Below are 16579 nucleotides of genomic sequence, written 5' to 3' on the forward strand. Positions count from 1 at the left end.
CATCAGAGTACCCGAGTACCCGTCATCAGAGTACCCGAGTACCCGTCATCAGAGTACCCGAGTACCCGTCATCAGAGTACCCGTCATCAGAGTATCCGAGTACCTGTCATCAGAGTACCCGAGTACCTGTCATCAGAGTATCCGTCATCAGAGTACCCGAATACCTGTCACCAGCCCATCAGAGTACCCAAGTACCTGTCATCTGAGTACCTGATGGGCTGGTGACAGGTACTCGGGTACTTTGATGGGCTAGTGACAGGTGCTCTTTATTGGGGGGGGGGGGCAATCAGTGTGGTTGGGGTGCACTGTAATTGGTAACTAGCTGTTACCACAATCTCCTCCTCACACAGGATCAGTGTGTGAGGAGGAGAACACGGTGACAGCTAGTTACCGTGTTCTCTGTTGACATTTGTGACCGGCTGTGATTGGACACAGCCGGTCACGTGGTAAAGAGCCAATTTCATTGGCTCTTTACCTAGATCGGGGATCGACTCTGTCCGAGGGACGAGCCTCGTCCCCGATCGCTGCTCTGCGCGCCCCCGGGGGCGCGCATTGCAGAGAGAACGAGCGGCTCGTGCTGGAGCCGCTCATGTGATCGGCTGTGATTGACACAGCCGATCACGTGGTAAACAGCCAATTTCTATTGGCTGTTTACCTTGATCAGGGATGGGCTATGTCCAAGGGACGAGCCTCATCCCTGATCGCGCCGGGGGCGCGCAGTAGCAGCTAGAACGGGCCGACGTCATATGACGGCGGCCCGGATCTAGACAACCACTTTGCCGACGTCATTTTACATGACTCGGTATGGAAGTGGTTAAGCATTGTTTGAAAGCCATAGACAAAAATCTGGTATTGCCCTTAAAAATTTTGCTATTGCTTCTACCAATCAAATGTTGATTTCCTTTTTTCTTTGCAGTGTCACTTTCAGACTTAACAGTTAGGTCTATTACGATGCATAGTGACCTTTGGCATAAAGCAGCCTCTTTAAAAATGGACTTTTCTTTAAATTAAAAGTTCTGACATCAAAATGTTAACAATAGTTTCTTTTACACACTGGATTGGAACTGAAGTAGGAGTTAAAGTGTGCAGATTGCTGAAAGGGACAGAAGTAAGTTGCCCCTTTTCAAAGAGGTTCCCAAAATTGGTCCACAGGCACCCCTGACAGAGCAGATCCATCATCACTATAGCTGGAGGTGAACCATTGTTCTATGGTTTCATTGTTCTGAAAATATTTTATTTCCACATCGGTTAGCTGATACAAATGGCCACAGACCAGGTCCTCATTTTGACTTCAGCCCAGGACAAATAAACAATGTAGCCCACAGCCTGCTTGTCATGTTACAGAATTTCTATATGGAGAACTTGTGATGTTGCCTGAAACACAAACTCTTTTAATATCACATATGGGTATTATGTATTGGCTTGCAGCTACCAATGTCCGTGGTCTGTCATATTAGTTGGAAATCATGCTGCACATTACTGGAGATTTTTTTTCTTATGAATTAATAACACTTGTTTTGTATATTAAACTACAGATAAAGCTAAACTGATTTGATCACTATATAGAAATTAGAAGCGAACCATTAGATTCTTTCCTATACCAAACTTCACTTCACCTAGACAGGTAACACTTTATACACAAAGTAACCCGAAAAGCACCAGTGGATTATTTACGTTTTTTTAATACAGAAATAGAACATATGTTAGCCATATGTATTCTTCTTGTGCCGACTCTGCCTCCTGAAAACTCCTCCCCCAGGTTCAGAAGGCAGGCTCTGTGAAATGTGTGACAAAGCAGTGCCCACACATAGGGCACAGTTGTTACGTGTCACAGAATTCAGGGAAGTAAATGTGTGGGGATTTTCACAAAGTCAGTTTACAAACTTCAAGAGTCTTCCAGAAATAATAGAAAAGCAATGTGGAAATAAATATTTTACATTTTGACCATAGATACACTTTAGTTAAAAAAATTAAAAAAGAAACAACTGCAGGCTAAAAAGTGGCACTATCCGCGGGATCCAAAAAAAAAAAGTGACATGTGCATTTGAAGCTGTGGTACTCACAGGCCTGGTGCAAGGAATTTTGACTCCCTAGGGGAAACTTCATTTTGCCTCCCCAGTGGCTCCGCCCCAGACTCCACCCCCTTTGCCCTGCCCATGTATACAGCAAAAAGCTTAGACGCCCATCAGCTTAAGGTGACCACGTTTCTAAACTGCCATCCCCCCACCCTCCCAAAAAAAAGAGGATTTGAAAACCCTCACCCTGCATGGCAATTCATAGCATAGAGCACTAGGAGGAAGTGATGTCATCTTAGAACAGTGGCCCCCCACCTTTTTGGCATAGGGGACCGGCTTCGTGGAAGAAAATTTTGCTGGGGGGGGGTGATGTAGTCTTGGGGTTGACAGGGAATTTGGCGGTGGGTGATTTGTCAGGCGAATGGCTGGCGTTAGCACTTAAACCATCCCAATACCATGCTTGATATGGTGTCAGGATGACTGAAACACATTATTTCTATTATTACATTGTAATATATATTAAAATAGTTAAACTCACCATAATGCAGAATCAGTGGGAGCCCTGAGCTTGTCACTTGACACCAGATGCAGCCTGCCACCAGATGCAGCTTGTCACTTGCCACCGTCGCATGCCACCAGATGTAGCGTGCCACTATCGCCTGCCAGCAGATGCAGCTTGTCACTTGTCACAAGATGCAGTTTGTTACTTGCCACCGTCGCCTGCCACCAGATGCAGCTTGCCACTTGCTCCTGTCTGCCACCAGATGCAGCGTGTCACCATTGCCTGCCACCAGATGCATTGTGTCACCATTGCCTGTCACCAGATGCATCGTGTCACCATTGCCTGCCAGCAGATGCAGCATGTCACCATTGCCTGCCAGCAGATGCAGCGTGTCACCATTGCCTGCCAGCAGATGTAGTTTGTCACTTGCCACCTGCAGACTGCAGTGTTCCACTTCACCTATAGCCTGGCTCTTTTTCTGGGCATGCTGGGGGCTGCAGTTTCCCCCAGTCTTAGGGACTACATGTCCCATGATCCTCTCTGCTTCTTTTAATTTTTTTTTCCTGGCCAATAGGTAGGAGAGGGAAAAAACATTAGCGGCTCTTCTGGCAAGCGCAGCTCCCTAGTACAGCAGCAGAAAGAGGAGAGGGAAGGGGAAAGAAGAGCCCACAGCTGCTCTCTCTCCACACAGTGCTCCGATCTTCTTCTGTTCTACTCCCCGCTGCTGACAGGGGAGAACAGGCAGGAAACAGACAACTGCGGCACGAGGGGTGGGGGCGGGGCAGCACAGTTTCTCCTCGTGCCGGCGGGGAGAGCAAGCGGGACGGGGATCCTCGGCGCCTGCTGGGCAAATTTGGGAGCCACCTCTGCGCATGGCAACATCACTGAGCGCCACCCCCACAACATATGATGTGCGCTCTAGGCCGACGCCTACCTTGCCTATAGGTACTCATACGCAATACGAATCGGCTGTTTCCAGAGTATAGGTTGTGTATCTCTAAGCAAGACGAAATAATGAAGATCGATGAATCAGGGTGGAAGAGACCCCCCTTAACATATAAAAGGCAGTCCCTAGCACACTTTCAACCTAGCCTGCAGAAACAAAAACAACCTAAACTGTCTCAACACGTCAGGTTAAATACAGAGGCCATTTTGCATACATTTGCAAATACCTATTAAAGCCACACTGCTATGCCAAGACACCTCTGTTGAATGTGGTCCGTAACTTAAAACTATCTGGTGGTCCGTAACTTAAAACTATCTGGATCCCCAACTATGCAGGTTGTATAAGCAGTGCACAAACTAAGAGCAGGCTCTCCAGGAGGCAGCCCCTTCATCCTCATAGGTACAACACCACACACGAAGCCCAGATATCAACTTTACAAGGCAGCTCAAGATTTCCAAAGTATCTGCACCAAATGGACAAAAAAAAAAAAAAACGGCAGTTCAACTCCGTTTGAAACTAGCAAAAAGGATAATATGTTCTCTTTGATGGAAATGGTTTTGAAAAGGCACTTTTTTACACTCAGACCAATATTTTAAGCAGCACATAGAAGCAGCTTTGGGTTCACATTTTGCCCAGCTTTACGCCAATTCTTTCATAAATATGAATGGAATTAAGAGCATATTTTATCAACTTTTTTTAAAACAAAATTGTCTCTGTTGGTGTCCTTTATAGATGAGATTTTGCTATATAGTAAGTAAGAGTCATAGCAAGTTTTTGTTTTTAGTTGTAATTGTTTTTCACGTTTTTTGGGGGAAATTAAAGAAATTAAATAAAAATTTTTTCCACAATTTTAAATGATCAGGGATACTGACAGGTGACAGTATTTAAAAAAAATAATAATAATTTTTAGTTAAATTTAACACTTTTTGTGTTTTTTTTCATATTTGTTTATATGCTAGTTTATATACTAGTCATTTGTCGCCAGTGTTACACTGTGCTACTCTGGGAGGGGGGAAGAGGGTGTGATGAGGAATTTTTTCTCAACACTGATTGCTTTTTACAGTGATGATCACTGTAACTGCAATCTTTTGAAGTGCCATGAATGGTTTTAATGACTCATTGTTTAATATTGTGATTAGGGATCGACGGATTATCGGCAAAGCCGATATATCGAGGGCCAATATGCACTTTGCCCGATATATCGGAATCGGCCTTTTGATTTACCGATATTGCCGATACTTTGGGAAAGTGCATGTATTGGGGTAATGCCTGCAGCTAGAGGCATCACCCCGGTACTGGTGTTCATAGCCAGTCAGCTGTCTTGTAATGACAACCGATGCGGCTGAGCAGCCACTCGGATGTCATTCCAAGAAGCGGGAGGGGACGCCCCCCTCCCGCGCCTCGTCCGGGTCTCCTGTCCCACCGGGAGACCTGGGCATCCTACCTTCACTGCCGTCGTTTGACTGACTCTCCATTTCTTTGAATTCGACACCGCCGAGTACCCGGAAGTGATGTCATGACAAACTTGGCGTTTTGAATGCTTTAAGTGCAGAGGAGGGGTTTGGGGTCTTTTAGACCCCCAGATTCCTCCATCACAGTACCTGTAGACATTAAAAAAAAAAAAATGTTTAATGTCCTAAAATATCGGCAGATATCGGCCGGTATTGGCGGTAAAAAAAACGATATCGGTCGATCACTAATTGTGATGTTGGGATTGGCTACAGCTATCACATGGTACAGGGTGCCATGCTTGGCCCAGGTACTATGTGATCCCTGGTGACCAATCACAGATCACAAAAGACAAAGTGTCATGTGATTGCAAAATGATCACGTGGTATCTTGGCCACTCGCTGCAATCTGTCTGGTCAACACAGTGGTGGAAGATCACTTCACTGCATGCCCCAGGGGGCCAGTGCTCAAGAGTGGGGCAATGTATGTTGCTGTATCTGCTCAAGCTGCAGGCAAGTTACTGTTGGCCGGTCAGCAAGTGGTTAAAGCGGAGTTGCGGCCTCGGGGGTGAAATTTAGATAAAAATACCCCCGGGACAGTCAGGGCTAGTACATTCCACAATGGATAGCCTCTGAACTGTCCCGGGTCGCACTTACCTTTTAGAAGAAATAGTTAACTTGAAAATTTCTTCTCCAGCACTGCCATCTCAGGTGTGGGCAGCTGAAGACAGCGCGTCCCCTTCTGCGCCCGCACCGGAACTGACGAGCGGGGCAGGTGCAGGCGCATTGATTCCTGGGAGCGATGACGTTCAGCTCCCAGGAATCAATGCAAGGAAGAAGTGACGGCGCGGGCCGCGGCCACAGAGGAAGGAAGTAGAAGAAAGGGGAGTATATTTTTTTCAATATCAAGGTAAGTAAACAAAAAAAAAATCGTAAATATCCATTTATTTTTCAGGTGACCCAGAGCAAGCAGATGGCCCAAAATCGATTTTGTCGATTTTGAGGCCGGAACTCAGCTTTAAAGGAGAACTTCACGCTCTCTTGATTATTTTTAATACTCATGTTGCTAGCATTAGTAAATATATAGGAAATTTTACCATATTTACTGGTTTTAAACTTTTTTTTTTATTTCTTCCAATACTTCCTAGCTTCCAGGCTTAGGCAGATGAGGTCATACATCCCAGGAGTCTTCAGGAATGGGGGGGGGGGGTTCATCTAATCACAACCTCTTGTGTGCATGCCTGGGCTAAGGGCAGATGGATTCCGGGAAGTAAATGCAACATGAATCATCATCCCTTACTCAAGATGGTCATGGTAAGAAATGCTAGGGTATGTTTTTCAAAGTGATTTCTTAGCAAAATAAAGCATGCAGACATGGATGGATGAGTTTGCTTTGAATATTAAAATGACTCAGGTCTGATCATTGGAGGAAAGCACACTGAGTTCCCAGCACATTTAGAGAACTGACCACGATGTGCTCTCTTGCTTAGTGTGATCAGTTTTTAATAGTAAAGCAGAGGGACCAACTGGAACACCAGGGATTTCACACATACTTTCTCATACAAGTATATGGTACAGCAGGCACATATAAGGAATATGAAATGCTGGGGTAACAAACGCATAAAGGGGAGTTCCACCTGCTTTAAGTGCTCCTGACTCCCTGACATGCCACATTTGGCATGTCATTTTTTTTTTTTGGGGGGGGGGTACCTAGTTTTGACAGGTACCTGCTCCCATTTCCGCTCAAGCGGAAGTTCTCCTCTCCCCCCCCCCCCCTCCCTCCCTGCAATCTTCTGGGACACGTCACAGGTCCCAGAAGATTGCCCGGCCACTAAGCAAGCGAAGCGCGCACCTGGCTGTCACAGCTGGGTGCCCACACTAGTGATGCCAGTGCTGTGAGCAGAAGAGGGAGAGAACCAAGGCTCTCGCCGGCCGCATCGCTGGACCAAGGGACAGGTGTGTGTTTAATAAAAGTCAGCAGCTACACTTTCTGTAGCTGCTACTTTTAATAAAAACAAAACGGCTGAAATTCTGCTTTGAGTACAGCTGTACATCAAATTGTAAGAAGAACAGTTAGATTCTGAGAAGTGAAAAATACAATTCCTTCATAAACACTAAACGATGGTTTGTACATGTGAGAGGAGATTACAAAGGACTATGAGGTGATGGAATGCATCTATTAGAGCTGCAACTGAGAGAATATATAAATATTTTTTTCTTTTTATATTTTCAACAAGAATTGTCCTTGATTCAGTGACTGGCTCAAGGCTGCAGTTCCGTACCAAGGCTGCAGCTACAACCCTGCCATTAAAGAAAAGAATGATGCCTCTAGTAAAAATGAAAAATAGTCTATCTTTCCATTCAGCTATAGACTACCATTTAAAAAAGGAGCCTGTCAAAACAGAAATATGGAAGCTCCAACTGCCGACTTGTTATTATGTGTGTATGCCTCAGGGACTACATCCTTATCTTTCCTTCCTTTCTTGGTGAGTCACAGACCTGAAACAAGTATATGGCCCGTACACACTTGAAGGAAATCTGACGAAATATCCTCCGATTTTTCTCTCTCTTGCTCAGCGGTCATAACCGTTTTTAGTTGACAGTGCATAATGTTCACTAAATTTCTCGTCCGATTTTTTTTATTTTTTTAGGACATTTGTTCCTAGACTTCCAGGTTGTCAGCAACTTCAGATCATGCGCAGTCTTTCGTATCCGATTTTTCACGGACGTACTGCATACACATAAAAGGAAAATTGGTTGTCTGGGGATGGACGATAAAAATTTTGGTGTTAGTCCCTCCGTTTTCTTTCGTTGAAAATGTCGGCATCGACTGCTGAAAGTTGTGTACACACTAGCCGAAAATCGTACGATTTTACCTCGGACGGGAATTTTCGGCAGATTTTCTACTAGTGTGTATCCCACTTTAGGTGTTGAACCCCCGATATGCAAATGTTTGTTCCAGGTTGGTGACTCAATAGGTGCTTAAGCCAAGATTAGGATGACTGCCCTAGAGCCTGCATTATCTTCAATTACATTTGGAGGGGTAGGAGTTGGGGGTTGTCATATCCAGACCCACTACCCAATGAAAAAAAAAGAAAAATCAATTTACAAACTGTTATTTTTTTTTCCCTTGCATGCATCGCAATACAGTGTTGAAATAAAGCTCTCCTTAACCTCCCTGGCGATATGATTCTTTCAAATTTTAGGTGCTGAATGCGGTACCATTATTTTGCATGTAATTCTTAAGAACAAGCAGCCCAAACCAACTATTTACATATGAGTTTTTTTTTACTGTGTGTTCTTCTTTATAACATCTCGGGTATGATAAAGTTTGAAACACAAAATCATAAATTATAATATAATAAATAACTATAAATAAGTTAAAGTATGTATGTATGTATATATATATATATATATATATATATATACATAAAAAGTACAGTAAAACTGCAGGAAAGGCCCTGGGGGGGCAATCTAATGTGAATTAATTCTATTTTGCAATGTATCACCGTGTTTTACTTTTGAAGTTGCCACCGGTTCCACCCCCCTGCGAGCGTCACGTCGCAGGAGACGGAAGCCGGGGCACAGAGCGCATCGGGAGGAAGATCCGCCGCCGCACACCGCCCGCATACATCGCTGGATCCCGGTGACAAGGTAAGTAACCCCTCTACCAGGATCCAGCGATGCTTCTGGCGGTACCCCGAGTGTGGCTTGGGGTTACCGCTTTTGGCACTGAAATTTAACCCCGAGCCACACTCGGGAATACCGCTAGGAAGGTTAAAGTGTTACTAAATCCATGACCCTGCATTCACTCGATCTGGTCTCCCACAGTACACAGAACATGGAAATGCAATTATTTTAGTAAATATATAAACTTCTAAATACCTTTTCTCATTAGCAGTATATTGCAGTCTTGTGACTTCCATCAGTGTCTGGTTAAAGCTTATATAGGAGGAGTTATAATTTTACACTTACTGTCTTATGAGGCTGCAGAACCCCTGAGCCTCTGTCTGGACAGTGCTGGTTGGCCCTGTGCTGATCACATGCACCCTCCAAAAAAAAAAAAAAAAAAGCAATCTCTAGCAATACACCTCAAACTGAACATGTGCAATGTGCCCCCAATGTCCTTCACATATGAGCGTTCCAGCATCTGCAGCTTCTCCTTTTAAGGCAGATTTGGATATTTTTTGACTCTATAGACGTCAATGGGAACGCCTGTAAAAGCATTTGAGTGTCTTATCAGGCGAATTTCAGGTTTTCTATTTTTTTTTTTAGCCTGTACAGCAGAGATCACGAAAACTACGGCCCTCCAGCTGTTGCGGAAGTATACATCCCATGAGGGGGGGCATTATTGGGGTCTCTGGGAGGATCTTCTGCAAAAGAGCCATGGCCTAGGCCTAACTTCCAACCACACAGCCATAATAAAAGTCTACCCTCTTCTTACACAACAGGCCCCTTTTCTCCCCTTTCCCATTATTATTTGGCAGCAGTGTACTTACCACATCATCCGTGCCACCAAATCCCAATCAGGCACTCTTCCAGTCGCCCATTGATTTGACAAAGTGACATGCCAACACTGGCAATTCTGATGTGCCATATTACCAGTACATATTCAATTTTCTTTTCTTGAAATTATAGTATTGTCCCAGAAATCTATTATTGATTCCTTATGTTGCTGTAGCGCACACGCTGGCATTTGAGGTACTGCTCTCCTTCCCTGGGAAAGGAATCCTTACCACACAGGCTTGAAAGTATCCATAAATGCATGTGTGGTACAGTTTCTTTTCCTAGTGAACAGCAGCTAAAGCACACATGCCTGCTGGGAGGCACACATAAACACTGCACAGCAAATGTAGGTTTTTCACATAAATTTTAGTACTCACCAGATATTTTCTAAACGTTTAAAAGAAGTATAGCCGAAGCTCGTTTGATTGTACTTCTGTGAATCACAGGACTGCAGTTCGTTCTGAACTCCTGTGACCCATTTTTAGCTGACAGTGGGCTGAAACCTGCTGTTGGCTAACTTCACAGAGCTAGTCCAGGCTGGGGAAAGATCGCGACTATATGGTCGGGATTTGCCCATGAGCCTGGACCGGCACATGGCTCAGCCTCTCAGTGAGCCACTGATAGCCTGAGCCATCAACTCCGGCCCCCTCCACAGCCCAGCACTCCAGTGAGCGCTGGAGGGGCAGAGCAGAAAATGGTGACTGACATTCACCAGCTCTCTGCTCAGGGAGCACAGGGAACCGAGCGATCAGCAGTAGTTGATCATTTGGTTCTTGGCCTTAGAGCCGACAGGGGATAGATGCAGCATCATATCGATGCAGCATCCACTTAGGTAAGTAGGATTCTAAAAAAATACCCAAACTTCTCTTTTAAAGATGGAGAAACAAGATTATATGGTTTTATGTCCATTCATGGTCACTCTGCCAAGCTGCTTGACCTTTTGGGGAAACAAAGAAATCAGAAAATGTATTTTTAGGTGTTCACAAGTGTAGGTTCGTGAACCGCACATCTTGAGCAGGATTGGTTGCAGTAGTTTAATATTTTTCTACTTAGTCAATGTGTTTTTGTATTTCAAAAGCCAGAATGAGCTAGCTCAAAATGGAAAGATGTCATTAGATTAGTAGTAATAATAATAAAAAACAAGGATGCTGATGATTACTTACCCGCACTAGACTTGGAGCCATACAGCTGCACAGGGTCTTCACGTGTTTTAAGCATTTTTCATGAGACATAAAATTGCAAACTGAAAAAGAAACACGAGAAAAAAAAGCATGTTAACCATTTATAATTCTATTAAATACTTCCACTAAGTTAAATAGTAGTTGAGGCTGAATAAAGACAATAGTCCATCCAGTTCAACCTGTGTAGGTGTGTGTGGACGTATTCATTTCCCATATCTGAATGTTTTGATCTTTGAGATGTACATCCATGAGTCTTTTAAAAGTAGTCATACTCCCCCGCAGTTACCACCATTTGTGGAAGAGAGTTCCACAATCTTATTGCCCTTACTGTAAAAAACCTCCTGCGTAGCCCGAGGTTAAATCGTTTCTCCTCTAATCGCATTGTATGGCCTCGTGTCCTCTTACATTCCTTGTGACTGAATCGTTTTTTTTTCTATGATGAGATCACCATTGAGGTATTTGTAAATCGCCATCATGTCACCTCAGGCGTCTCTTCTCCAGGGAGAATAAATCAAGCGCTTGTAAGCTTGTAAGGTCTTCCAATCCTCTAATTAGTTTAGTTGCCCTTCTTTGGGCTCTCTCCAGTTCCAGCACATCCTTTCTGAGGATTGGCGACCAGAACTGGACAGAGTACTCCAGATGTGGTCGGACCAGAGTTTTATAAAGTGGTCGGATTATAGTTTTATCTCTGGAATATATCCCCTTCCTTATGCATGCTAATATTCTGCAGGCTTTGGCAGCTGCAGCTTGACATTGCATGCTATTGCTTAGTCTATCTTCTATGAAGACTCCCAGATCTTTCTCCATTCTGAGGTTCCCCCCCTAAAGCGCATTTTGCGTTTATGTTTTTAGTCCCCAAGTGCAATACCTTACACTTCTCCACATTAAACCTCATTTGCCATGTAGTTGCCCACTCTGTTATTTTCTTCAGGTCATTCTGTAAGATTTCTACATCATGATGTGAATTTATTGCTCTGCTTAATTTTGTGTCACCTGCAAAAACTGAGATTGAGCTAATGACCCTGTCCGCAATGTTATTTATGAATATATTGAACAAAATTGGTCCCAGGACTGGGCCTTGGGGCACCCCACTTATCACTCCAGACCAGTCTGAGTATGCGTTATTACCACCCTTTGGACACACCCTTTAACAAGTTTTCTATCTAAGAGCAAACCTTGTGGTCTATGTCTATGTTAACAGATTAGTTTGACAAGAACGTCCTTTTGTAAACCCATGCTGACTACTGCTGATGATGTTGTTGACGTTAGCAAATTCTTGGATATAGTCCCTTATCATCCCTTCCAGTAGTTTACATACTGTTGCAAGTGTATCTAAAAACATTGTTATTTTATACTTATTTCCTATGACAAGCAAATACTGCTTTGGGTGGGGGTGGGGGGGTTCCCATAGTAACTAATATTTTTTACATACAGCAAATTAGAAAAATCAGAAAATCAAAACTTCTGCTTAGTGTTTAGAAAGAACACTTCTTTCCTTCCCTATATTGAGCATTAAAGGAAATTTGTGCCAAGAAAAATATGGAGGATGCCAAGCCACGCCGATCTTTTAACTTCAATACTTTAAGTAACTGACCCAAATGAAATATGTAGCAAGGGAATTTAGAAGGTGCGGTCAGCCATCCATGTTTCTCAAACCACAAGTTTCCTTTAGCAGGTGCATCTCACCATTCAGAAAACAAAATTGATGCTATTTACTAGTTCACTATGGTTTTTTAAGCTCGTAAAATATTTTTAATGCATTCTCATGACTCATGCTCACATCATTCATATTTGAATTTAGGCTGACTGGAGCAGACAGGGAAGTTGCAGGATTTCTTCTGTAATTACATTATCCCATACATCCTCACTTTTAAGAACCAGCCAGGCCCTACACCTACTGTGAATGTGCATAATTTGCTTAGCCTATTTCTTTGGCTAGTGTATGCTCCTTTGTATATCTGGGACCATCGAGTACGGACCAGCCTATTTTCAGGCAAAGGCAGTGCGTTGCCAAGCAGGGTCACACTGTGAAGATCTCCAGAGCAGGGCTGAATGTAAATATGTTGCAATGTGGATTACAATAAGGGGAAAATTATGCACATTTCTTTAAAGCAGATATGTAAAGCTTAAAGTTATTGTAAAGTCCAATTTTATTTGTAAATAGCAAACATGTTAATACTTATCTGCTCTGTGCAATAGAATTACACAGAGGCACTGATCCTCCTCTTCTAGGATCCCCTGCTGGCTCCTCCTCTTTTCCATGTGCCACCATAGGAAGCTGCTTGCTTTGGTCGCACACCTACAGGCTGGATCCCAACCTGCATCCAAAGACACAGACAGCGCAGTTTGGCCCTGTTCCTCCTCACAGGATCTGAATGACAGCAGCTGCCACAGCAAAGCCTGTGAGAGCGGGGAGAGCTGTTAGAGACGGGCACAGCTCTGGATAGAGTGAGGGGGGTAAAGGGGCAAATACAGGTACTAGAACATTTTTTACCTAATGCAAGGAATAAATTAAGGTAAAAAATGTAGGCTTTAGAAACACTTTAAAGCTGAATCCCGGTATAGCTTTTTATTGCCTAGTTAAGCTACTTTGGTCCAGATTGCCTGATTTCCTGACTATGCCTATCCTTTTAACTATCCCCCACATTGATACAGGCAATAATATAGCTTCTATGAATAAAAAGTGCTCTATGGATGTAGGATTGGCAGATGATTGAAAGGTCCACCTCCGCCATTCATAGACCAGGTGTCATTCATAGATTCCATAATACAGCTGGCTGGGTGCCTGTCAAAGCTCCCTCAGCTCTAATAACCCCAGTGGTGGGGGACTGTGGAATAGGAGGAGAAAAATTTCTACTAATCTAAGATACAACACAAAGGACACGTCATACTGATACTAAGTAACATCCTTTGTACTGATAACTTTTTATTTTTTAGGTTTTAAATTGGTGGCGCATTGCATTACGCTACGAAAAATGTAACATGTCGTAAAATGTTTCAGCGCATCCCAACACATTACTGTGGACAACAACATTCCACAGAGCATGTAAGAATAACTTTTATTATTTTTATTTAAAGAAATCAACTTTAGTATCACTTTTAAACTGTTACTAAACCCGGGACCCCACATTCACTATATCTGGTCTCTCACAATACACAGAACACGGAAATGCAATTATCTTAGTAAATCTAAACTGCTACAATGGGACTTTTGTCTTATCGTAAAATCCATTTCTCTGATGTTCATTGACGGACCATTGGGTTATACTGCCCCCTACAGGAGTAGGACACTAGGCAGAAAAAAAGCTCGACTATGCCTATGGGCAGTCCCATGGGGTATACTCCCACTCTCAGCTATAGGCACTCAGTTTTGTTACAAGCAGTATCAGAATAAATCCAACTCCACAGAGGGGTAGGGGCTGTGTCTGTCAATGAACATCAGAGAAATGGATTTTACAGTAACACAAAAATCCCATTTTCTCTTTTGTTCATTGACAGACACAGTTCCTGATCTTCTTAACCACTGGGACATCCCAAAGCAGTGTTAAACATGAGGGGAGGGAACAGCAGGAAAAAAAAATTCCCCAAGGCTAAACCATAGCCAACCAGGTAACATGGTGCTCAACCAAAAACAACTGGAGCTCCCCTAAAAAAAACAATACACCCTCAAAGAGGACCAGGTTATCTAAACAGCAGCCTGCAAAACCTTGCGGCCAAAGGAAGCATTCGCAGATGCCAATACATCCACCTCCACTAAAAGTTTGTAAAGGTGTGCACAAACTACCATGTAGCCGCCTTGCAAACCTTTATCACTGACGCCTGATGACGGAAGGCCCAGGAGGCACTAAGCGCCCTAGTAGAGTGTGTCGTAACAGGGAAAGGAGGAACCTGACCCTTTATTGAATAGGCTTGAAAAGCCGTCTGTCTGATCCATTTGGAAATGGTCGCAGCAGAAGCGGACAACCCCTTCCGAGGTCCGTCTATGAGCACAAACAGTGAGTCTGACTTCCTAAAAGACTCCCTAGCTGCCAGGTACACCCTAACTGCCCAAACCACATCCCAAGAATGCAAGGCAATTTCCCTAGGATGTTTTGGCCTGGGCACAGGGAAGGCAACACAATGCCTTCATTAAAATGAAAATCAGACAAAATTTGGAAGTAACGACGGACAGGAACGAAGAACCACCTTATCTCTGTGAACCACCAAGTAAGGTGAACGACAAGACAAAGCCGCCAGCTCCGACACCTTGCACGCTGAAGTGATTGTCACCAAAAAGTAGGGATGCACCGATCCAACTTTTTTGGTCCCGATCCTGATCTTTTGCTTTGTAAAATCGCTGATCCCGAGTCCGATCCGGAAGTACTGATTTGTGAGCTTATAACAAAATAATACTTCCGGATCGGTATCGGCAGATACCTTATAACAATTGTGCATTCAAAATCTAAAATGTCATGGGTTTAGTCTTTAAGAGGTTAAACTTCCCTCCTCCGGCAGACGGAACGAAAAGATACATTGTAATCATTGTGTTTACTTAAAGAGGTTGTAAACCCTCCAAAAACACACTTCAGCACATTGCAATCCTCGTTATTAAAGATATTCATTGCTGCCTTTAAAAGTTTCCTTACTTGTTTAAATCGCCTTGAAATCTGCTCCCTAATGCTTGATTATGTCACCGGCGCATGCGCTTTCCGTCCTGCGAGTCACGGCACGCTGTTAATGGGGAGACAGCACACAGAGCGTGCCGTGATTGCAGGACAGAAAGCGCATGCGCCGGTGTACAAAAGTTCTGCTGTCTGCGGCACAGCTTCGAAGACTCGCGAGACTGGGCATTCATGCAGAGCTTCCTGGTTTTCCCCTTGTCACACGGGGAGTAAACCAGGGCTTCATAGAGACTCCTATAGCGGTGTTCTGTCAGCCGCAATCATCTGCAGCTTATAGCCTCAAATTACATCGTCAAAACAAGAGGTATAACACAGCGGAGCTTGGTTGCCATAGTGATGTCGGGTTGAGAAAGAGGCTTGGATAATGCACTGTCACGCATGCCCGAGATTTAAGCAGGGGAAACAATGAAGGGCGGAAATGACATCCGAAGCTAAAACAGAGAACAGTACTGAAGATGGCGCAGCCTAATCCCGGAAGAAACATTCTTTACATTCTTTAAAAAATACTAAGTAAGAAGCAATTGTGCATATATTATACTGTACATTGGTTGTAAATGCATTTTCATATCACAGTAGATGAAAATCGCAAAAAGGAAGGCAGAGTTTACTTCCTCTTTAACTGGGAGAGTTGAAAGGCATTTGCAGGAGGCTCTTTTTTTTTTCTTTGACAGCTGTTCTCTGCTCCCTCAAGCTATAAAGAGCAAAACCGGATCGGCCCGTGGATCTGTTAAATTTACCGATCCCCTGATCCAGATATTTTGCCCGTACCGGGGCCGATATCCGATCCGAATATCGGACTGGTGCATCCCTACCAAAAAGGCCACCTTCTGGGATAACGTAAGCAGGGGAACCTCCCTAAGATTTTCAAAAGGAGGTTTCTGGAGGACTGAAAGCACCAAATTGAGGTCCCAAGGTAGCAAGGGAGACCGCAACAGAGAAGCCAAGTGTCAAACTCCCTGGATAAAAGTATGCACCGAGGAAAAGGTGGCCAATGGTCGTTGAAAGAAGTCCGCCAAGGCTGAGACCTGGCCCTTGATAGTACTCAAGGCCAGGCGCTGCTCAACCCCCTATTGGAGGAAAGTCAAGATCCGAGCCACTGAAAAAGAGCGAGGATGAACCCCAGGAGCCTAACACCACGCAATGTATGACTTCTTTCTACGATGGTAGATCTTCCTAGAGGTAGATTTTCTAGCTTTTAACAGGTAGATCTTCCTAGAGGTAGATTTTCTAGCTTTTAACAGTGTAGGAATCACTGAATCAGACAAACCTCTATCTTTCAGCACCTTGCTTTCAAAAGCAAAGCCTTTAAAGCCAGCGACT

The 16579-nt window shown here is 43.9% G+C and overlaps 1 protein-coding gene across 1 annotated transcript in view; it reads right to left on the reverse strand.

Moving 5' to 3' along the window:
• DGKQ (diacylglycerol kinase theta) overlaps nucleotides 1-16579 on the reverse strand; it is a 290718-nt gene that overhangs the window by 195310 nt on the left and 78829 nt on the right. The window contains exon 2 of the mRNA XM_082243121.1: nucleotides 10581-10660. Coding sequence (XP_082099247.1) covers nucleotides 10581-10660 — 80 coding nt within the window. The remainder of the gene's footprint in view (nucleotides 1-10580; nucleotides 10661-16579) is intronic.

This window comes from Pelophylax lessonae (genome assembly GCF_965119305.1).
Source record: "Pelophylax lessonae genome assembly, chromosome: 1".
Lineage (NCBI taxonomy): Eukaryota > Metazoa > Chordata > Amphibia > Anura > Ranidae > Pelophylax > Pelophylax lessonae.